At 35.2% G+C, this 23,925-nt stretch overlaps 1 protein-coding gene across 1 annotated transcript; it reads right to left on the bottom strand.

The window, feature by feature from the left end:
- castor1 (cytosolic arginine sensor for mTORC1 subunit 1) lies at nt 1–23,441 on the bottom strand. The gene is made up of 9 exons (XM_079870357.1): nt 23,050–23,441; nt 15,727–15,797; nt 13,063–13,256; nt 10,219–10,354; nt 8,824–8,947; nt 7,014–7,124; nt 6,851–6,933; nt 3,574–3,668; nt 1–1,922 (listed from the first exon to the last, which is right to left on the bottom strand). Exons 1-9 carry the CDS (start codon nt 23,160–23,162, stop codon nt 1,854–1,856), a joined length of 996 nt encoding a protein of 331 aa, XP_079726483.1. The 5' UTR covers nt 23,163–23,441; the 3' UTR covers nt 1–1,853.
- Nucleotides 23,442–23,925: the final 484 nt, after the last annotated feature.

Here is a 23,925-nt window from a genome sequence, read left to right as displayed (position 1 = left end):
ACATCTTGTAAAAAGGGGCATAATAGGTGCCCTTTAATTTAAAACAACCCAAACACACATATAAACATTTGGATGCTGCATTAAACAAATTCTTAAAGGAAAAAAATGTAAATAATAAATGAACTCCATTGCTGATTCAAGTGATCAAGGGCTTAGGACGTTCCAATTCAACCCATTGCAGTTTCCGCCAGTAGTGGGCACTCGTGCAACGTAAGCAATGACGTACATCCGAGTGAACGAGACAGAGGGTAGTTAGCGAGTGAAGGGCATGACAATTTTGGACTGGAACGCAGCACTGTGCAGCGCTGCATGAAGTCAAACAAGCCTCTGATGACTAAACAAGACACACCTGTGAACAATCAAGACAATGAACCAATGACAACATAACACATGAGACTTGGGAAGCACATGACATGATCACAGGAGGACAAGGGAATCACATGACAAAGGGGAGCATGCACAAACAGTGCATGCATATTAAAGTGATCACATAAGGTTATTCCAAGTGTTGTGACTGTATGCATGACCCTTTAAACACAATTTTAACAAATGCCAAACATATTTTTATAATTGTTTATTGATCAAGCAGCAGTTACAAATGTGTTATGTAATTCCTTTGACACTGTATAAAATGTACCAAAAATGAAATGTTAAATGCACCAAGTCTACAAAAAGCAAGGAAGAATAACAAATGCTCAGAATCTTTACTGACCTTTACAAACAAAGTTTTTACACACCAGTAACCTTGGTCTTTGCCAATATTGTAGAAATTAGATAAAAATGAACATGTGAAAATAGCTCCTTTATGGCATTGTAGTAACAAATATTTTTCTTAATATACAATTTTCTTTAAACCGTGATCTCAAAAAGCACTTTGACAATTATTCTAATGCCCTGAAAACACTATCACTATATAAAGAAAAAAGTTAACATAAAAAAGTGTTAAGAGTCACACACACAAAAAAAAGTAACCCTAGTTATTAATCTAATATTCTATACATTGATGCTAGTGTTTGTTTCAGCAGCTCTTCCAAAACATTGAGCTTATTTGTAACAAAGATATATTTCTCTCTAGAAAGAGCTTCATTCATTTACCAGATCTGATTCCTGGATTTATTAGTGATTGTGCCAACAAAATATAAATCAATTAGTCCATTTCTCATTGCATGAACCCCTGCAGCTGAGATTCTCCATTAGCTCATTATAAAGATAGCTGGAAAAAGTTTTCAATGTAATTTTAAAAGCTATTTTTGGGCCCCAATCAAAAGGTTAAATGAACTATCGCTACAGTGCTATTTGTGTATATATCTGTGCTTGGTTCACTAGTAGCAAGTGAAACTGTAAGGCCACACTAGAGCTGGGCATGTTTAGAGCTCGCAAAAGAATTAAACAAGAATTTAAACAAAAGAATCCCTCATAACGGTTTGACTTAAGTATTTGCGATATGCTAGAAATGCTCATTCAAAAGTGATGAGTATAATCACCATCAGTAACTGCTTTTCTAAGTGCAATGTTTAAATGACACCATAAGTTGCTACACCTATTAAAATTCCTTTTGCTTGACCTCAAACAGGGTTACAAAAGAAAAAGAAAAAAAACCTGATTCTGACAACACTGGAAGACTTGTGCAATACTCAAAGTATTTTTTTGCAGAACATTATGGCAGCAGGTAAACCAAACAGGGATTTCTGGTTATGCATTATAATTACCCCTGAAATTAAGAAATAAACGTCCAAAATCAATAGCGTCCTCTAATCTTACAATTCCATTGAGAAAAAAAGTGCTTCAAACAGTCTAGCATTAAAATGCTGCGTCAATGTCCTTTTTCTACCGTCTTCAAGCTGAAGATGCATTCAACTGGAGATGTCTTTCCTCTGAGCTTGAAGCATCTCGGTCACGCTCACAATATCTTCTTCGGGCACCTGAGACAAAAAAAGGTTTCGATTTAGATGACACAAAAACACAGGGATGATCACATCCCATCCAAATATGCAATATTTGTTAGGGGTGGCACATGCTGTAAACTGAACAAGTTTTCTCGTATGAAGCGGCGTTTTTTTTAGGATTGGCGTAAACAGAGACGCATCATCTCGTACTCACGTGGATCAGGGTATTCCAGAAAGCAGGTTATGTGACAAGCGGATAAACCTCAACTTTCGGTTCCAAAAACAGAGGGTATGTAAGCCATTGGCGTTTAAAAGTTTGGGATCTGTAAGATTTTTAATGTTTTTAAAGGAAGTCTCTTATGCTCACCAAATTTATTTGATTAAAAATAAAAACCCTGTAATATTGTTAAATATTATGACAATTTAAAATAACTGTTTTCTATTTGAATATATTTTAAAATGAAATTTATTCCTGTGATGTCAAAGCTGAATTTTCAACATCACTACTCCAGTCTTCAGTGTCACATGATCCTTAAGAAATCATTCTAATATGCTGATTTGCTGCTCAAGAAATGTTTATGTACACATTTTTTTTCAGGATTCTTTGATAAAAATGTTACCGATCCCAAACTTTTGAACGGTGTGTGTGTGTGTGTGTGTGTGTGTGTATATATATTTTTTTTTTTTTTTTTTTTTTTTTTGTACAATATTTTATAATTTTTTATTTATTATGAGAAGAAAGAGATAGAGGAGAAACATGAAACTAGCTCAATTAAGAAATTGGCTGACTGAGACAATGGTCAATTATACAAAAATGTTGTGATTGACCTATTCCAGAGAGTCATGTAATAGACATGTAGAGACATGTAATTCACATATCCGGTGTTCTCAGAAGCAGAAGTTGTCATACAGTAGTTGGGTAAACTTCTATAGCGGTGAATGGGAGACAACAGAAAACATTTTTTGTATTTGCATTAGCAAAAAAAAAAAAAAAAAAATCTGTGAAACCATTTCCACGACTTTCCAGAAAAATTGTGAATTATTATTTTTTTTGACATTTACAGCCAAGGTAATATAACACGAAGTAAAGCGTTATAAATGTGGATACAATTTTTTTTTTTTATTTAAATATTAAAAACTTTGCTAGATTTGTAATGTTGATAAACAGTCTGTGAAAAGGGTCCAAGCAATACATTTTATATCAGATGATAAAGCTGATGATCTGATGATGCGTAAGAATGACCTGTGACCAATAGGGAACCAGACACAGTTTCTGCTAAAATTCTTATGGGTTTCCAGGAAAAGAGGAAAAGAACATGAAAATGGTTTAACACGTGACATAATGGAAATAAACAGAGGTGGTGTTGCAGAAATTGTCCAGTCAGAGCAGATTCTTAGGATTATTAGGCAACCACTTGTCCTCCCGTTGGTCAATGTCACGCAAATATCAAAAATGATTCAAATATACTAAATATAAATGCACTAAACTATGCATTCTAGACCTCCACAGACTGTAATGTCAGTAATCACATAACAAACCCAAATTAATAATGCACTTATTTTGTATTATATTGAACATTGGGCACCCGTATCTCTAGATGTGTAGAAAACCCACATCGGTTGACTATTACATAGAGCTCAAACATTATGTGTAAAAAAAAAAGAGAGAGAAAATATAAAAACTTACCAGAGCATGATCAAAGCTGAAGGTGCTGATGTAATACGCTGATATATCACTGTCTGCAAGAGGCTGAGAGATCTGAGCAACTATCCCACATTCATCTGCAAAAGGAGACAGAGAGTGAGATAACAGCCAATATTTGGAATAAATCAAACTATCGGATTTTATCTATTCTTCTATCGCCCAGCTAACAAATTTCGTTATTGTATGGACTAGTGATTGGATCAGTAAGAAAAACATTACATTTATATTAGGGGTGACCCCGAATAGTCGAAGATTCGATGCTTCGATTGGAGGAGCCTGATTCGACTACCGATCTCACGGTCGAATCTTCGCAGAGGTGTTATGAAACGAGGATCATGCCACTTTGGCTATATGAGGGCGCTAATGTCTGATTTCACGTAGAACTACCGGTTTTCTGTCAATACGTTAATATTAAGCCTATTATGATAATGCTGTATATAAAAATGTGAAAAGAAAGCAGCTTTTAATACATATTTTTTAACGTGCGTGAATAAATCCAAACACCCCGTGACCGATTTAAGCTTCACTTTCAATCCGTGACCGACAGAGGAGTGTCTTGGCGGCAAGGATTTAAATCTTTAACAATGTCTGGGATAAGAAAATCTAAAGTGTGGATGTACACCATCAGAAAGGATATTCTCCAAAGCTGGATTAGCATCAGGAAAACGTCTGCCGGCCAACGTTAACAAGTTGGTTTTCCACAGGACATTCTAAAATGCTTAACGTGAAAAAAGCTTTTAAAACGTTTAAAAGGCACTTTAACGAGGCTTAGTGCATGTACACAGTACACACTTTATTAAGAAACCATACTATGTGCAGATAAGCAGATGAACCCAGAATATGAACGCAATCCGTTCCGCAATGCGTAAAGCAGTTTCTTTACATAATTTGATATTTTAATTGAACTATTTTAGGAGATTTACGTTAAGTGTTTTAGAATGTATTTTATCTGCGCGCACAAAAGACTCCAATGGACACAGACAGAGTGAAAGGCTGGATTTGTTTTCTCGATCAGGTAGGGACGGGTACAAGTGATTTCAAAACTTTTCAGTGAACATTTTTAGCTAAAAAGACTGCCACTCCAGTTTAGCATTTATTGTTGTTCTGCAGTTAAAAAGACCAAGTTGAAAATTCTGGCTACTATCGTTATTTTAATAATTTCTTTATTTTAATTTTATTTATTGATCTGTCAGGGTTATCTAATCTAACTATTTGTGGCTTGTGTTTTGAATATATGTTCCCCTGCACTTTAGGCATTTTGCACACATTTGCTCCTCATCTTGTGACTTGATTCTGATTTATTTCGTTTTGTATTTTTAATTATTAGGAAGGTATATTCTGTTCTAATTTAATTTAGTAAATTAATTGTTTATTTTTTCGGTGCATCGATGTTGTGCTGTACTTAGAGCCTGCTCGCACAGGTAATTTAGCCGATTTAATTTGATTTGCATGTGAAATGCAAATCCTGTCTGCAGCGTGGCCTTTCTGGAGTTATTTATGTTATTTCTTAGTTTTAATGATCCAAAATGTTTTTATACATTTTCTTCTATATCTTTGTGTGATTTTCTGTACATCACGGCTTTGAAATGTTAAAGCTCCGCCCCCAGCCCCACCCCCACCCCCACCCCCATTATGATTCGACTATTAGTCGACTATAGGCAAGACTTGACGATTCTGATTCGACTATGAAAATCCAGTCGGGGACACCACTCCTAATTTATATACATAGGCATCCTAACTAAAAACTTTTTATATTCATACTAAAATAACCCTGGAACATATGCATCACAGTTTCCACACAAATATTAAGTGACTGATTTTGAATGCTCGTCACAGTCAGCAACTATGTGTCATACAAAACGTTGACTACGTGTGAAGTGCATGAGAGACTCACAATTTAAGACCAGAGATTCCCAAACTTTTGTTGTCAGCTTAACACCTTTGCCATCAAATATTGACTTAATATAATATTTCAATATTTTAACAACACATTTGCAGATTCACAGTTCTCTAATGCTAGTTATAGTCACATGACATGCATGTAAACAAATATTTAATGGCTTGGTTTCACAGACAGGGTTTAGATTTGGAATTATTCCTTAGTTCAGTTAGGACATTCAAGTAGCTTTTATAAATGTGCCTTACAAAAAAAAAAGAAAAGAAAAAAAAAGCATTACTGGTGTGCATCTTGACACAAATCAATGTTCAGTTAAAACAGCTCAAACTTATTCAAATATGCAATAGCTCAAATATGCATTTAATTTGCATGTTTGTGAATTTTGAGGGTGTAGCAATGAATGGAGGGGTGTGTTTGATTGGGTTGATTTCAAATATCAACAGTGGTCAACAACAATTCTCAGAAATTGCATACTACACCTTTAAAAGTACCCCTATTATGCTTTTTCGGATATAAAATGTCATGCAGTGTGTAATATAGCTGTTTGTAAATGTAAAAGGTCTGGAAAGTTTTAAAGATCAAAGTGCACGATAAATGGAGTTATTGACAGTTATTAATACATTTGCATAATGCCAGCCTACGGTCTTCATTGACTGCCCGTGAACAACGTCTACTTGGTAGTTTGACTCGCCCTCAGACACTGTAGTTGTAGCTGAGACTGGAAGAGTTTGGTTTGTGTTGTCAACATGTCGAGGAGATGCTGTTTTCTGCGCTGTGAAAGCAAATCCACTTATCAAACACTTCCAAATGATGAGGACTCGGCCTCGAATTGATACGGTAAAACCAACGCCATCGTAACTGTCCATATCACTGTGAATCAAGTGCTGAGGAAGATCCAGAGCTGAAATTCAGATATGGTAATGGATGTTTGGTTTTCGAAATGCACTGTAAGCGGTAGACCAATAACAACAGACTGGGTCATCTGACCAATCAGAGCAGAGTAAGAGGGGTTTAGAAAGACTGAATCCTTTATAGAAGTGTCTGAGAAAAGAGGTGATGCTGCAATGTATGTTGTGAGGTCATTAAGAGTGTTTTTTTTACCTTGGATGCATGTAAACCTATCATAAGAAACTCCAAAACAATTAGGAACCTTTAAAACAGCATATATAGGGGCACTTTTTCAATTATTAGAATAAAAATAAAATAAAAACTATTAAAATGTGAATTTTTATATTGATACCTTGCAATACTGAATGAATTGTACATTAGTTTTTTCTTTTCTTTTATTGAGCTAACTGTAATGCATTGTGGGATTGTTGAAGGTTACATGGTGCCTTTGAATGTGTCTAAAAAAAAGCTCACCGAAGCCGAGAGGCTGCCCTCCTATTCTCACCATCCTCCAGAGCTCCCCAGAGGAGCTGGTGAAGAGAAGATCAGCTGGAAATCTAACACAAACACACATTGGGGTTTTTTATTGAAATTTGCAACTAAAAAAGTGAGGTCTTGAGGTCAGTGAGGGTCTTACTGTCTCTGTGCTTCTGTGTCCATCACTAAGGAGACGTATCCATCAATCAGAGAGAAGGAGAAGAACTTGATACATTCCATGTCCTGATCAACACTGGCGCCCTCTTTAGGACTGCAGGAGAAAAATGCAAACTCAATGAAAACAACACGCATAAAAATGCTAATTTTTGTTATTTCAATAAATGGATTACTTTGGAATGGGATATATTTTTATTTTATGTATATATATATATATATATATATATATATATATATATATGTATGTATATATATATAGTACAAGTCAAAAGTTTGGAAACATTACGTTTTTTATATATTACGTTTGTTATATATATATATATATATATATATATATATATATATATATATATATATATATATATATATATATATATATGCGTTTGTTTGATCAAAAATACAAAAAAAAAACAGTAATATTGTGAAATATTATTACAAATTAAAATAATAGTTTTCTATTTGAATATACTTTAAAAAATAATTTATTCCTGTGATGCAAAGCTGAATTTTCAGCATCATTACTCCAGTCTTCAGTGTCACATGTGACATCCAGTCTATCACATGATCCTTTAGAAATCATTCTAATGTTCTGATTTATTATGAGTGTTGGAAACAGTTCTGCCGCCTAATATATTTGATGAATAAAAGGTTAAAAAGAACTGCATTTAATCAAAATAAAAAAATATTTTCTAATAATATAATATATACTATATATATACTAATAATATATATTCTTCTTTACTATCACTTTTTATCAATTTAACACATCCTTGCTGAATAAAAGTATTGATTTATTTCAAAAAAAGAAAGAAAAAAAATTACTTCTTTTTTTTTATTTATTTATTTTTTACTTTTTATTCATCAAAGTATCCTAAAAAAGTATCACAGGTTATGAAAAAATATTAAGCAGCAGAACTGTTTCCAACTTTGATAATGAATCATCATATTAGAATGATTTCTAAAGGATCATGTGATAGACTGGAGTAATGATCCTGAAAATTCAGCTTTGCATCACAGAAATAAATGATAATTTAAAGTATAATAAATTGAAAACCAATTATTTTATATTGTAATAATATATCACAATATTACATTTTTTTCTGTATTTTTGATCAAATAAATGCAGAGTTGATGAGCAGAAGAAACTTCTTTCAAAAACATTAATCGTTTTTGAAATGAACTCGATTACATATTTCACGATTCAACTTATCCCTTGACATGAAACAAGCAATTTATTTTTTTGGGAGGATTCTTTTTGGCTAACTCTTGTATGTCTTTGTGTTGCAGGTCTTACATAAAATATAGAACCATTTTACTCAAGATAACTTCAAAAGGAGCGAGCAAAGATGAGCATAACTAATGTCCCGCGCATTTCCAGATTATTATCTAAAAGGTTTTTTTATTTTTCTTCACACTAAAATTTTTTATATTAAATCAAAGAAAATCCCAATAAAGAACAATAACTCTGTAGGTTAGCTGATTATCTTAAAAGTCCATAGATATCGCTGTCAGTTCAGACTGCTGTTAACACTTTATCTGACAAGCGGTTGTGATGAGACCAGTTTCAGGTTTGGTCATGTGACGTTCGACATATACCCCATTAGACAACTTACAGTATGCAAGTTATACAAGCAGGCAAATTGTGTGATAAACTGAAATGAGTTAAAGATGCCTCTTGGTGGCAGTAAATACCAATCAATTGGGGCCTGGTATTATTGGTGCCAATCAGGTGGAAATGAAATACAAAATTCAAAGCAGTGAAAACAGCATCACTCACACATCATGTTTCATACCTGTTTGAGTAAAACAGAACATCTATAAGGGTGGTGGCGATCGCTGGCAGAGTATCCGGATCCAAACTCATTACGCAAAAATGATTCTCAGGAATCAGCACTGGATGAACTGTTGCATGCGGAACTGAACACACACAAAATAACACTTTAAAATGTCAAAAACAATACTACCACTTGGAATACCAATACTTGTTTAAATGTACTAGCTGGTATTGAATCACGTGTCAATACAAAACACTGGTACAATTATGAATTATTCAAAGAAAAGGGTGTGGTCAAGTGTTAATGACATCAGGAGCCAGATTTACTGAACAGGGCAAAGTGAGAACGCAATCCCATAAAAGCGCCGATGGAAGTGGAAAGTTCTGAGCGTGATCTACTGACGACACGCAAAATAAAGAACACAGACGCAGCCGGATCATTTCCATAATGACAATCTACCAAGAGCAGCGTAAATTAGCATCTGGTTTCAGACATGCTTTTTTGGGGGTGGTAAATAATGGTGCAAATACCAGTAAATTGACAACAGCAAACCTTAGTAAATCACCTGGCGTGATTCATTTAAATACTTTCCTCCCATACATTTTGCGTCTGAAAGGGAAACGCCTAAAAATGCATTTGCAATGCGGTCAGCCGCAAAATGAACCCTGTCCGCACCTTTTCAGTGCTAATTTTTCACTGCGTGTCTTTAGTAAATCCTGACAGTAGTTTTTTTGATACCGTTTTTTAAAGATGTTGGTAAATCTGCCCCCAGATCTTTTTATTCCAGGGAGGAAGTTTTGAAATATTAAAACTACAGTATGTTTCCATAGTATAATGAACTATTCTTAAAAAGATACATTTCACATTATTTGTCCTCTTCAAAACAAAAAACAAAAAAACAAAAAAGTGTAAGGGCAAGATGTGTGAAGAATACACTACAATTCAAAAGCTTGGGGCAAGTATGATTTTTTTAAGTACTTTTATTCATCTAGGATGCATTAAATTGACCAAAAGGGACAGGGAATGCATTTATGTTACAAAATATTCCTGTATGTACTTTTGTACTTTCTACTAGTCAAAGAATACTAGAAAAAAAAAAAGATATATTACTGTCTCCATAACAATATTAGGCAGCACAAGGGTTTTCAACATTGATAATAATATGATTATCAATGAAGAAATCATAATATTAGAATGATTTCTGAAGGATCATGCGGCAATAAAAATTGAATAGATTTAATTAGAAAATATATTCAAAGTCATTTTAAATTGTACTAATATTACACAATAATACAGTTTTTACTGTATTTTTGATCAAATATAAGCAGTCTTGGTAAGCATAAGAGACTACTTTCATCATACCAACCCCAAACTTTGAACAAAAGTATATGCCTTTCCTTTATCCGCTCTCACCCTCTCTTCCGTTTCGCTGAAGGCCGTTGCAGGCGTCCTGACTGTGGACAGGCACTGACTCTCCCCCCTCTTCTCTGAAAATATTAAACTCCTCCACTAGAGTCTCCACCACCACCGACAGGTCTTTCTCTCGCACCTACAACACAAACATCCAGTTCAGTAAGTTGATCAAATACATTTTTATATAAAACTCCTAACAGCACTGCCTGAGGTGGCCATGTTTCTTTTGTACTTCAGTTTTGAAGTGTCATTGCATTTTTAGCATGTGTTAGCACTTGTTAAAAAAAAGGCAAAACTTTATTTTAGTGTCCTTGTTAAAGATGTTACAGTACATGTAGTTACTATAATAATAACTATAAATTATGCATAACCCTAAACCAAAACCTAATCATAACACTATAATAAGTGCATGTAGTTAATTCATATTTCTCAGTACTTAAATGTATGACAAGGACACCTTAAAAAAAAGTGTAACCAAAAAAAAACATGCAACATTGAATCAAACCGTTATGAAGATAATGTTTTTAGTTGTTGTTGTAGCACCCCCCGGTGGGTGACTATTTGGAGGGAGTCTTCTAAATGAATTTTTTTTTTTTTTTTTTTGGAAATCAAGGTCAAGGATTCAGAAGAAAAAAAGAGAAAAAAAAATCTGATTCTAGCACATAAATGTCCTGACATCATCACTTTAATTACACATCCACCAACTTATTAAAAACAAAAGGGGGTCATAAAATTGTAAAACATTTACAACAAGCAGGTGTATTTGATGTTAGAGCATGTTTCCTTAATACTTCATTTATTAACACTGTTCTGTGTCTCTGGGTTCAGCCAAATGTCCGCCGGCTCCACTTCTGTGTTTGTTGCTTTCTTCGCTTAGTAAATCACATTCACAGCACAAAGCTATTTTTTCCCCAGCAACAAATAAGCAACAATTACATACAAATAATTATAAAATAATACTGCTGCGTTCCTGTCATGATAGAGTTATCAATTATCAATATCTAAAATAAATAAATAAATAAAGTTCACATTTACATTTAAGTTGGAAAGTTTATGGAAGCTCCAACTTCTCCTACTTGAGGGTTGTGACATGTAAAGAATATGTCATATGACATGCAAGAATAAATATTAAGGATATTAATACATATTAAATATTAAGGATAGTCACCGACACAAAACTTCCAGCCTAAACTCAATTATTTCTAGGAAAGTTGCTGATAGGCTTGAATAAGAAATGTGTGTGTTATACGCAAATTTAACTCGTGCACAAAATTGGAATATTGCATAAAACATTTGCGAATAAGGTTTCCATCCCATGTGTTCAAGAGAACAAAATGGTAACTTCCTGGGAAATTGGTGCAAAATATCTGTAATAAAAATGGAAATGTCTGCAATCGGGGAAACCACTGTGGCTATTTTATGATTAAATATAAATCAGAACGCGCAGACGAAATGCAATAAACTCCTTCATGTTATGCTGGTGTTTGGGAATGCAATAGGGGTGTAACGGTACATGTATTCGTCCTGAACCGTCACGGTATGGATGTCACGGTTCGGTGCATTCAGTCAGACAGCGAATACAGTCAGTCACAGGTGATCCACACTCCAATCCTGAAAGGAGCACGCGTGCTAATGCAATGCTGTTTGCTAACCGCCACAACAGGAAAAAGAGCAGAAGAAGAGAGGATCTATGCACCAACCCAAAACAATGGGTGCCTCTCAATACTCAGATTGATGCTTCCTCGTTTCCTCACTCATCGGAAACTGATTGAACTCAGCCATTTTGAAGGGCATCTCAATTGTCTAATTGAACCGCGAGGACGCGAGAAATGAGGAAGCTTCCTGAGGAGTCATGAGCGAGGAAACACAGATGTATCCTTCCCTTGCATCCTGAGGGGTTGGAGCTGAGACACGAGGAAAGGAAACGAGGATGCACAAATAAGAAATGAGAAGCACCTGAGGAGTTCAGACGGCACGCAAGAGCTTGCTAGTACGCGTTCCACTAACTTCACGGAAAGGAAACCGGGACGGCAGAAAGCGGCATTATTTTATAAAAGCAGAATGATTTGTTTTTATTGTGAGTGTACAATGACAAAAAACAGACGAATGATGTCTTAAGGTCCTTGCACACTGAGTCTGAAATATTGTTTCGTTTTTTCGTATTCGTGATTCGGTGGCTCTGAATTGTCAAAACACCATTCAAAATGCTTGCTACGGATGCGAAAAACGCAGAAAATTGAACCTGATCCGAATTTTCCGAAAAGTTTCGGAGGCTTTTTTGCGCGATTGGCATAACGTGAGGTCGTATTTATTTTTTAACGTGCGAAAATTTTGGACGCTAATTTCGGACTCCGTGTGCAAGGGCCTTTACTCTTATCTGTATGACCAAAAATGACGGAGTATTTTAAGTTGTTTCTGCTGTTATAATGAGTGCCAATTTGTGTCGTGGAAGTTCAGTGAAGAAATATGTCCTAGAAGTGGAAACCTCAGTGACTTCTGTGTACCGTTACACCCTTGGAATTCAATCATGTGAAAAATGAAATTAAACCAAATCAAACTAAATTTTCAGATGCTGTGCAATGAAACTGATCCACTGGTAAGTCCAGTTATCCAATCACATCCACTCTTGAGGCAAAGTCACATGAGTGTAGTGTTGCGCATTCCGTGATTTATTCGGTAAATGTGTTTCCATCGTAGTTTAGGAGCATGTCTTATCAGATAAATATTTAGAATTTATGCGCACCTTGGCGTTTCCAAAATAATTGGCGATAATCCAAAATTTGCAGAAAAATAGGTGGATGGAAACATAGCCAATGATCTCAAAGACACAACACACTCGCTTACCAGAATAAAGTCGGTCTGATATGTAGAGAGCATGAACACGGATACATGCTGCTCAGCCAATGGAGCGATAACGGACTTGGCGATCTTGGTGACACCCACGGCCTGTGAGCTGCTGGAGGCGTTGCCATTGGAGACGACATTGAGCGGGAGCCAAGTAGAGCCCTCCACCTGTAAGTGCTCGGACAGCTCTAGCTCTGGAAGAACAGGATGATGGATCAGTCCGTATCAATCAAAGATACCAGGTTTACATTCATTTCCTTTACAATTCAAACACATTTTACGACATTTGTAGAGAAAACACCATATTTTTAGTGGAGAACTTCATTGAGAAACTCATTCTGCACCGAATCATAGGGTGATTTTTACTTGGTGGATGATAATGCCTTGCATTGAAAGAAGGACTGAGCGATAGATTACAGTTTAAAAGTTTGTGGTCAGTAAGATTTTTTGTTGTTGTTGGAAAGAATACTTTTATTCAGAAAGGATGCATTAAACTGATCAAAAGCGAGACTAAAAACATTTAAAACATAAAAAATTACTATTTAAAAAAAATGCTCTAATAATTATCTATACATAGCAGTAGCAAATCAGCATATTAGAACGATTTCTGCAGGATCATGTGACACTGAAGACTGGAGTAATGATGCTGAAAAATCACAGGAATAAATGTAATTTTCAAGAATATTCAAATAGAAAACATTTTAAAATGTAATAATATTTCACAATAATATGATGTTTTTTTGATCAAACAAATGCAGTCTTTATGAACAAAAGACTTCTTTCCAAAAAAAACCTTACTGACCCCAAACTTGTGAACAGTAGTGCATCTTGGGATCTTTTTGGACCTTAACCAATAAGCAAACAAACTCTAGCATCATGGAAGAGATTTGCACAACCAAACAGCACTCACATTTTCTTCAGATAAATGTAAAAATCTAGTTGCAATACCCTATGCAATGAAACTAGCCTACTGAATTTACAGTATATGACAGACTAAACCACAGAGCACAATAGGAAGTTATTTCTCACATACTGATTGTGTTAACACTCTAACCAATCCAGAGTCTATAATTATTCACAGAATTACAACAGGAAGTTGCAAATGTCTTCGTGGGCAGGCATGCACTTTGTCAGCATAAGAGATCAGAAATGAACAGGGTGATTCTGTAACCCATTAACACCTTGCACAGGATTATACGTTTTAGACAGGCAGACCTCTCAAAATGAAAGAAAACATCTCGCTCTCGTATCAGAACACCTGCAAACAAACACTGCCTCTGAAACTTTGTTCCTATATAGTCGGTTTTGCCTTCCTGTAGACTATGAGAAGAGGAAAAGGTTTTTGCTGTAGAGTCGCAGGAGTTTGTCAGCACAGAGGAAACAGCTGTTTGGATCAGAGGCAAAGGACAGGGTTACAGAGGGGCTCGATAATAACAGCCAAGAACTCAGTGTACTGGCCACCTGTTCACTGATCAATGCTCCAGAGTCAATAGAGATCATTTGAGGCATTGAGAATCTTTTCAGGGATCAACAACAACCAGGATATTTTTCTGCTGGTCCAATTGGGTCAGTAGCTCAGATTTGAATTTGCCCTGCTAATAATTAATGATAATAAATAATTGAATAGTAATGTTAAAAAAAAACAAAAAAACATATACTTTCAATGTGTCTTTGCTGAATAAATTGATTAAAAGTGACAGCAAGGGAAAAAAGTGACAGCAGGGGGGGGGGGGGATGTGTGACACTAAAGACTGGAGTGATGCCACCACAAAAATAAATTGCATTTAAAATATATTAAAATAAAATAATTTACTAAACTAATTAATTACATGTAAAATATAATTACAACAAACAAAAAAGATTTAATAATTGTAATAACATTTGACAATATTGCTGTTTTTTTTTTTTTTTTTTAAATATCATTTTGATCAAAGAAATGTAGCCTTGGTGAGCATGAGAGTTCTTTCAATATATTTATAATTTATAAATATATATTTAGCAACATATTTTATACATAGTGGAAAGTAATGATAATTATCAATATTTCATGTTTTCTATTAATATTTCATGAAATGAATGATTAGTGTGCTGCTAATAGAGATTAAGATCTTACTTAAAAATCAAGAACTGATTATTGTTTTATATATATATATATATATATATATATATATATATATATATATATATATATATATATATATATATAATTAATGTTTTATTGCTTTAAATACAAACAGCATCATTTTGAATAATGAACCTTTTTATCTGCAAAGTAAATCATGGAAAGCATTATTCTGTCCGTCTTGTTCAAGCATGTCACATTTCCATATTCTTCACAATTCAATGCAGTTTCCAGTAATGAATCAAATAAAGACTGATTTCAACTTGAATTTAGTCAAAAAAATAGTATTTAAATACTGAATATGCTAGCTGAATATTTTTTACGCTGTATTTATCCAATCATGGCTGTTCACACTGCATATATGCAAAGAATGTCAGATTATGAATCCCCAGGATCAAAGGTTGACAACATATAATCACTACAAACACAGAATTAAAAAAGAAATGATATAATTCTCAGTACATTCCATCATCATCAACTGAACACAAGAGAATTAGGAGAGCAGTTGTGTGTGTGTGTGTGTGTGTGTGTGTGTGTGTTACCTTTAAATCCCTCCTCATCAAGGACAACGGTGTAATTTTCCGGAGTTTCTGTGAGGCTGAAAAATTTGCATCTGTGAGAGAAAGAGAAAAGCCACAGGAGAGAGGGAAAACAAATAAAGGGAGAGAGAAAGAAAAACACAAAACAGACAGATCAGGCATTGCATAAACAGACAAAAACAATGGCAGATTGTTGTAAAGAGTGTTCCAGCAGGGAGGCGTGGGATGGAGAGAGAAACCACATCAGACTCCTTTGCAGAAAAAGTGAAAGCTGTTTTTTCTTTCACTTAAAGTTAGAGCCAACATCTGAAATTCATTCATCCGATTCTGCACTTCGGTTGATGCTGAACTGGTTTGTTGCGATTGATAAATGTGAGGTGAAGAGTTCTGCAAGATTGTGTGTTCATGTGAATTGCTTTCTTCACGATGGGGTTTGACCCAAATATTTTAGGGGGCCGGTCCAGGAACCCAGAACAACGTGCTCCACTTCATTCAGTCGATCTATTGTCTAAGAGCCACAGAGCTGAGAAGCAGCTGGGAATCATGGGAAAAAAACTCTTGAGCTGTTGAATTGTGCAAATGAAATCTAGACTGGGTCATGAATTTTAACTGAAAACAAAGATAAAATACAGTAATATATGATAGTTATGTACAGCAGTCATGTACTCTAATAACGTTAATTTATTAAGTTAAAAAAAAGACACTACTGTACCTTTCAGAAGTTTGGAGTCTTTTTTTGAACAAGTAAAATGCTCACCGTGGCTGCATTTATTTGATCAAATATACACAAAAAAACAACAGTAATATTGTGAAATATTATTAGAATTTTAATACATTTCAAAGTTGAGAAGTTTTCAGTGTAACATGATCAGTGTCAGAAATCATTCTAAAATGCTGATTTGCTGCTCAAAAAACATCTTATTATCAATGTTGAAAACAGCTGTGCTGCTTAATATTTTTTTTGGAAATCATGATACATTTTTTTTCAGGATTCTTTGATGAATAGAAAGCTTAAAATATGATTATTTTTAAATATAAATCTTTTGAAACATTAGAAATGCCTTCCCTGTCATTTTTTATCTATTTAATCCACCCTTGGTGAATAAAAATATTTAATTTCTTCACAAAAATAAATTAATTAATTGCTGACCACAAACTTTTGAAAGGTGATACCTTCATACATTTACACTCAAAAAAGGTCAACAAAAAGATCGAATAGTTAGGCTAATGAATACTATTATAATTATTTCTCAATTTTATCATACTACTTTTGTGACCTCACAACACCCTTAAAGTTCACTCAAAAATAAATTCTGCCATAATTTACTAACCTTCATGTTATTCCAAACCTGTATGACTTTATTATTCTATGAAAAAACAGTGTTTTTTGGCCTGTGCAATGACAATGAATGATGACTGAAAGTGCTTGCAAACATTAGTTTTGTGTTGCAATTTTATTTATTTATTTTTGCAATAGAAACCACTAAGAATCTTTGCTTTGACGTCAGTTCTCAGTCCGCTAACATGGTGCACAGCACTGTTTAACTTTCACATTAACTACTGCAGTTAAAGAAGACTGAAACACTATCAGACCACCAGTGCACCAGCCCTTATTTGAATGAAGAGCTGCTGTACACGACCCACAGGCCCAGTGCAGCTGATTCCTGTGCTGTCTGCAACTCAGCAGAATACAATCCGGACCCCAATGACTAGGCACATCAATCCAGGGGCCAAACAGAAGGAAAATAATACATCCCCACCCTCAGGGCTAACTCAGCACAGCAGCATTGTGTCAGCTAGTCTCACACTTCCTAACAACATCTAGAGCTCCCAGGGTTCAACTTCCTGTACGAGTTCCATAGCCTTCTGGAAAAAAGAGAAAACATAGGAGTGGTGTTAAACCAACATCCTCCAGAACGGTGAGAGGAGAGAGGGAACTATGTATGTTTTCTATATTGGTGCACTCTATTCAAAGTCAGAAAATAGATTTAAAGGTATAGTGGAGGATCTTTCTGAACTTTAGATAAGACCCGCCCTCTCCACTTTTTGAATAAGTTTGATTGATTCACCAGAATGATTGACAATTAGGAGGACCAATAGTATAGGTGATCCACCCGGAAGTAAAAAATCCTCCATTATACCTTTAAGTCATTATTAACTGTTAAATCCTTATTTTACCCTAGTTCTCCTATGCACGTTCATGAGAAAAGTAACAATGGGTATCATTCACTAATAATTATGTGAATTATTTGTATGCGTGTAATTTTCCGAATACAAAATATACTGCATAGTAGGGGTGTGACGGTTCAAATTACTCACAGTTTGTTATTAATCACGGTTTTAGGGTCACGGTTTCGGTTCGGTATGTGCTATGTTATTTGACTACCGTCAAATAAAAATAAAGAAAATAAGAACAAAATCAAATTACAAGCAACAGCACAAATAAATAAAATAGAACAAAGATACAAATAAAATAAACCGTGCTTTTCAGGTTATTTATGTATCTAACAGTAGCTTTCAGGTACAGATATTCAATAAAGTAATCAAATGTAAAATAACACCGCACATAATCTTCACTGTATTTAATTAAAGATTAATCAATATAAAACGTACAAAAGCTATTCAGTCAAGAGGAGCGAGTGATTTTCTCATCTTTTGTTGTTTGATTAATATTAAAAACAGACCGCAGGAATATTAGGCTGCTGTCACTTTAAGAAGTAATGCATGGATCCAGTACACTGATACAGATACACATGCATTGTCTTTTTTTTTACAAAAATTTTGATTACGATTTAAAATTTGATTCAACAAAATTCCAGGTTTGCTGTACTTGTTTGTAGGGCTGCACAATTTGGCCAAAAGTTTGTGATTATATATCAATATGGCTATATCATAAGGTAACACTTTATTTTAAGGCAGTGGTTCTCAAACTTTTTTTGTCGCGCCACCCTTTAAACCTTTAAAAAAATCTGATGCCACTTTATTAAGGCAAAGCGTTAACCGCTATTCACGCACTTGAACGCCGTTGCAATGGCTGTTTATTTTTTCTGCTGATCTCCTGCGCCCCCCCTGCAGCCCAACACTTTGAGAACCACTGATTTAAAGTGAAGCAGTTACACGTGGCTACATGTACTTACTATAGTAATAACAGTAAATGATGCATAATTAGAAGTAACTAACCCTAAACCAAACCCCAACCCTAACAGTAACTCTATACTAAGTAGATATAGTTAATTAATATTACTCAGTACTTATTTGAGTAAGTACAATGTAACTACAATGTCACCTTAAAATAGTGCAACCATCATTACAATAATAAATATAGCTGCAAGCAGCAATTAAGGGGCCAAGCACAAAGAAAGCACCATAAGTCATGACAGCATGGCTGGGAGCATCAGACAGAAAATACTAAAAAACAAATATTACTATTGTAATATTTCATTGTAAAATAAAAATTGAATATTGAAGAAAAAAAATGATAATACTCATTTATTGAAGTTAAAGCATCAAAGATAGAAAATCGCTGGGAGCCTCTAAAGCTTCTCTTTTCTTGAAAAATGCTCCTCATTACTAGCTTGGAAAGATGGTTGGCCATGTTGTGTTCCCAAATGCATGTTAAAGCGATCCAAAATTTAGAGCTAATTATTTACTACGGCATTTACTGCATCTGTATTTACTACAGAGCCAAGCTGCTTTGAACCGCTGCAAACACTGGCGGATGTGTGTAAGAGCACAGTGTCGAGCTTCACTCTGAGACGCATGCATATATTTAATTAAATCAGAGCCCTTGCAATTTCATAATTGCACAAAGCCATAACCGCAATTTCATTTTATTTCAATTAATCATGTCCAGCTGTGGCCAAAAGTATTGTCAATGACCTAAATTTTGTGTTTGTAGATTTTTGACATGTTTCAATGGTATACTGGAAATCAATGATTTGTATTTCCTAAGTTTTAAAGGCTTTTATTGGCAAAAAACAAACAAAAAAACATTTAATATATGCAAAAAGTTTGCAATTTGCTCTGGCATGCTGGATATCAGCTTCTGGGACAAACCCTGACTGATGGTTATGCATTCTTGCTTTGTTAGTGCCCGGAGTTGATCACAATTTGTGGACTTCTGTTTGCCCAATCCCTATTTGAGGATTGACCACAAGCTGTTTATGGGATTGAGATCCTGGTAGTTGCCTGGCCATGGATCCAAAATGTCAAAGTTATGATCTCCGAGCCAATTCATAATCCCTCTTGCCTTGTGACATCATGCTGGTAAATGCATGGATCATCACCAAATTGCTCCTGGGTTGTTGGGAGAAGTTGTTCTGCGGGTTGTTTTGATACCATTTATGGCAGGGTTTTTGGGCAGAATTGTGAGAGAGCCCACTCCCTTGGATAAAAATCAACCCCACACATGGATGGTCTCAGGATTCTTCTCAGTTGGCATGACACAGGACTCATGGTAGCGTTCACCTTTTCTTCTCCAAACAATCAATTTTTCAGATGTCCCAAACAGTCAGAAGGGGGCTTCATCAAAGCAAATAACTTTGCACCAGTCTTCTGCTGTCCCATCCTTGTACCACCTGCAGAATTTCAGTCTGATGTTTGTTTTCTTTGAGAGAAGTGGCATCTTTGCAGCCCTTTTTGACATGCCTGTCCAATAGTCTTGGCCTCACAGTGCTGCAGATGCACCTCCTGCTGCCAATATTGAGCAGCTCTGCACTGATGCTGACACGATTCTGTAACGACTCCTCAGAAGGAGACGTCCTGGCGCTTGCTAGACACTCTTATGTTATTATCAAACAACTTGTGCCAGGGCTAAAAAACTGTGAAATTTGGGTTTTTGTGATGAAGTTTTTTGGCCAATGAAGCTTTTTGCAATTATTTCAAATGCATCTGATCAATCTGCACAATAATCTAGAAACAAATTGAATCAACACCACAACAACTGAAGCAGCAAACTTTTATGTCACTGTTAATACTTGGCCACGGTTGTAGTCTATGACTAAAAGTTTATTTATCCATGTAATATTTCATCTTAACACATTTAAAACATTTGAATGCAGATTTTAGTCACTGTGCTCATAGCTGTACATGTGGAGAAAATAACATTAACAGATGAGATCTTGTATTTGTGTGAGCACCCATTCTGACCTTTGAAAGCATATTCACCCAAAAATGAATTTTTTGTCACCACCTACCCTCATAACATGTCACATTTGGTTGCAATACACATCAAGAACCAATGCTGCTTGGTGTCAAGCTATGTTTCCATCCATCTATTTTGTATGTGCATTTTGGGATGTTGCATTAAAAAAAATGGATGGAAACGCCAAGATGCGCATCAATTAAAAAAAAAAAACCAACTCTTACGTACTTTTTTTTATCCGATAAGACGACATGCGCATAAACTACAATGGAAACACATAAAGCCTACTGAATAAATACGCAACAAAAAACTAACATGTCTTTGCTTCACTGGACTAACCAGTGGATCAGTTTTATTGCACAGCATTTGTTGGTTTGGTCATTCTGAAATACCTAAGCCAAAGTCTGATATAATGGTATAATGACCAATGTACCAATGATAATTGGTATAATGACCACCTAGAAGCGTCTAACATGCATCTGAACGCAATATAACATGACAGTGTTTATTGCGTTTCATAATGCGCACACTGAGAGTCATTTATGATGTAGGAAAACAAGCCACAGTGGTTTCCCCGATTCCAACTTCCATTTTTATTACAGATATTTTGCATCAATTTCCCAAGAAGTGATAATTTTGTTCTCTTGAACACACGGGATGGAAACTGTGCTTTATTCGCAAATGATGTGATATTCCACTTTTGCAAATAAGCTAAATTCAATTGAAATTGGCATGGCAAGTTTGAATATGCACTATATTTAAGAAGCTACATTTTCACTGGATTTTCAGAGAAAAAAACAAACATGCATTTTATTTCACGAAAGCTATGGATTGTTTCAGAAGACTTTGAATATAAAGGAATATATTTTTGGAACAATATGAGGGTGAGAGAATTTCTGGGTGAATTATCCCTTTAATTTCTGCATTTTAAGATTAAAAAGGGCTTAGATTTAGGCTTAGGAAGTGATATGCTAAACTCTGGAGCATTATCTGTAGCATTCAAGGTTCTGGAAAGTTCAACAAGATATGGCTGAACGAACCAGAAAAGGCATACTGAATACACAAACACATATCTTTTTCCAAGCTCTATGGGAATCCAATCCTGAAAGTCTCCACAGACTTGGAAAAAAATTCAAAACTTGAAAAATTCAATGGCATTAAGCAGATACTAAAGTCATATAAAGTCATAATACTTAAAGGGATAGGCCTAGTTCACCAAAAAATGAAAATTCGCAGTTGACGGCACCCATTGACTTTCATAGTTGGAAAAAAATGAAACAGCTTTCAAAAACATGAAAACTATTTTTTTTTTAAAGTCAATGGCTACCGTCAAATGTCTGGTTACCAACATTCTTCAAAATATCTTCTTTTGTGCTCAGCAAAAGAAAGAAACACACAGATTTAGAACAACTCTAGGGTGAGTAAATTACAAAATTTTCCTTTTTGGGTGAACTATCCCCTTTAAATCGGTGACATTTTACAATCACATTGTAAAAAAAGAAAGAAAAAGAAAAACAACCCTGCCAACAATCTTCCTTTTCCATAGATGTCACTCCATGTGTGCCATTTAGTAAAACATAACCTAAACCCTAACTTTTATTAGGGTATAACTCAACACATTAATCCAGACAAAAGTAATGTTTTGATGTTGAAGTACAAATTATGCTTTAACTGTGAAATGCGTATTCCACACTCTACTTAGGAAATGCATTGTATAAATGCACATGCATATACATTGAAAAAGTTTTATTTTGTCCCATGTTAATTTACTCTAACGCGAGGTTTGCATAAAAATGTAACTTATTAGATGCATGTCAAAACCTGCATGCCCAAGTATGTTGTCCAGGTAGGCAGCACACTAGGTTTGAGTTACAGACATTATTTCAAGTCATTTAACTTACATAGCTGAGCACAAGAAATTGCTCACTTAATGAAAAACAGCTTCCTTTTAGCTAACGTTATATCAGTGTGCTTTGTTTCAAAGGCCTCATGTGCATGATTTGACATCATTTGGTTATTTATCATTTATCCAAACTAACCAAAACAGGGTGAGGCTCTTAAGTTGCAATTGAACGCACTGCAAACTATGTACTTGAATTGGTGTCTAGACTAGATATATTAATTGCATCATCAAACGCGCAATAACATGTTTGCAAACTCAGACAGGCGTTGACTGTTCTTACCTCGTCCTGTTTCTTAGAAATATCAGTTTGATCAGAGGATGGGTATAATGTTCCAGACCAGATTTGCTGATACAAGTGACCCTTAACCTGTGGTCCAAGATGTGCAGGTCCATCGTTTACTAGTCCACCAGGAAGACGCCGTTGAAAATGTATTCTATACAGTGCAGGTGGGCGCGTTAAATAACGCTACGCGAGATCCGCCTATGTTATGTTACAAGACCCTGCGATCAAAACGCTTCATCCTCGTGCATTGCTGGTGGCTGACTGGTGGGGGTGACACATTCGATGTAATTCGATTCGAGAAATTATTGGAAAGTGGATCGAAAGAAATGTTTACAATTTACATTTACAGTTGGCTTCCTTCAGGGGGCGTTTGGAGCCTCGGAAAGCTCATTCGAATTCACATAGCTGCACAATATGCACATATTTTTAATTATTATTTTAAAGGCTTGTCATCTGACACATGAATAGATATCTACCCTAGCAAGCTGTAAAAAATGTTTTTTGTTTTTTTTTTATCCATATGAAGTCATCACAAGTGATCATGATTACACATGTGATTGGTCGATCTGAGCCGCGCTGAGAAAAGAAACGGGTATCACGTGACAACGCCGTCTGTATTTCACTTCAGCAAACAATCCAGGCAGTAATTTTCACCTGTAAAAATGACATGGAGAAATTGAGAAAAACGTTTGTTCTAAAATAGGAAAATTATTATTTAGATCCATCAAATCCCCTTTCGCGAAGCCCCGCCCACCTTGAGGATCGTATCACGCTAACCGTCTTTCTATCAGTTCATTTTCTTCTACTTGTATGGTTCGGCAGTTGTGTCACACGCCCCCTTGTTCTTAAAGGGACAGCAGCATTTAAGATGGG

This window comes from Squalius cephalus (genome assembly GCF_949319135.1).
Source record: "Squalius cephalus genome assembly, chromosome: 5".
Lineage (NCBI taxonomy): Eukaryota > Metazoa > Chordata > Actinopteri > Cypriniformes > Leuciscidae > Squalius > Squalius cephalus.
The sequence above is the reverse complement of the archived record's forward strand: the minus strand, read 5'-3'. Positions and strand labels throughout refer to the sequence as shown.

What these genes read in the sequence shown, in the direction of transcription:
- castor1 (XM_079870357.1), bottom strand. Translation starts at nt 23,162, where the DNA reads ATGGACCTGCACATCTTGGACCACAGGTTAAGGGTCACTTGTATCAGC. An exon ending in GTTCTGTTTTACTCAAACAG is followed by an intron (nt 7,125 to 8,823) that starts GTATGAAACATG and finishes TTTCTCCTGCAG; the next exon opens with TCCTAAAGAGGGCGCCAGTG. An exon ending in TCAGCTTTGATCATGCTCTG is followed by an intron (nt 1,923 to 3,573) that starts GTAAGTTTTTAT and finishes TTTTTGTCTCAG; the next exon opens with GTGCCCGAAGAAGATATTGT.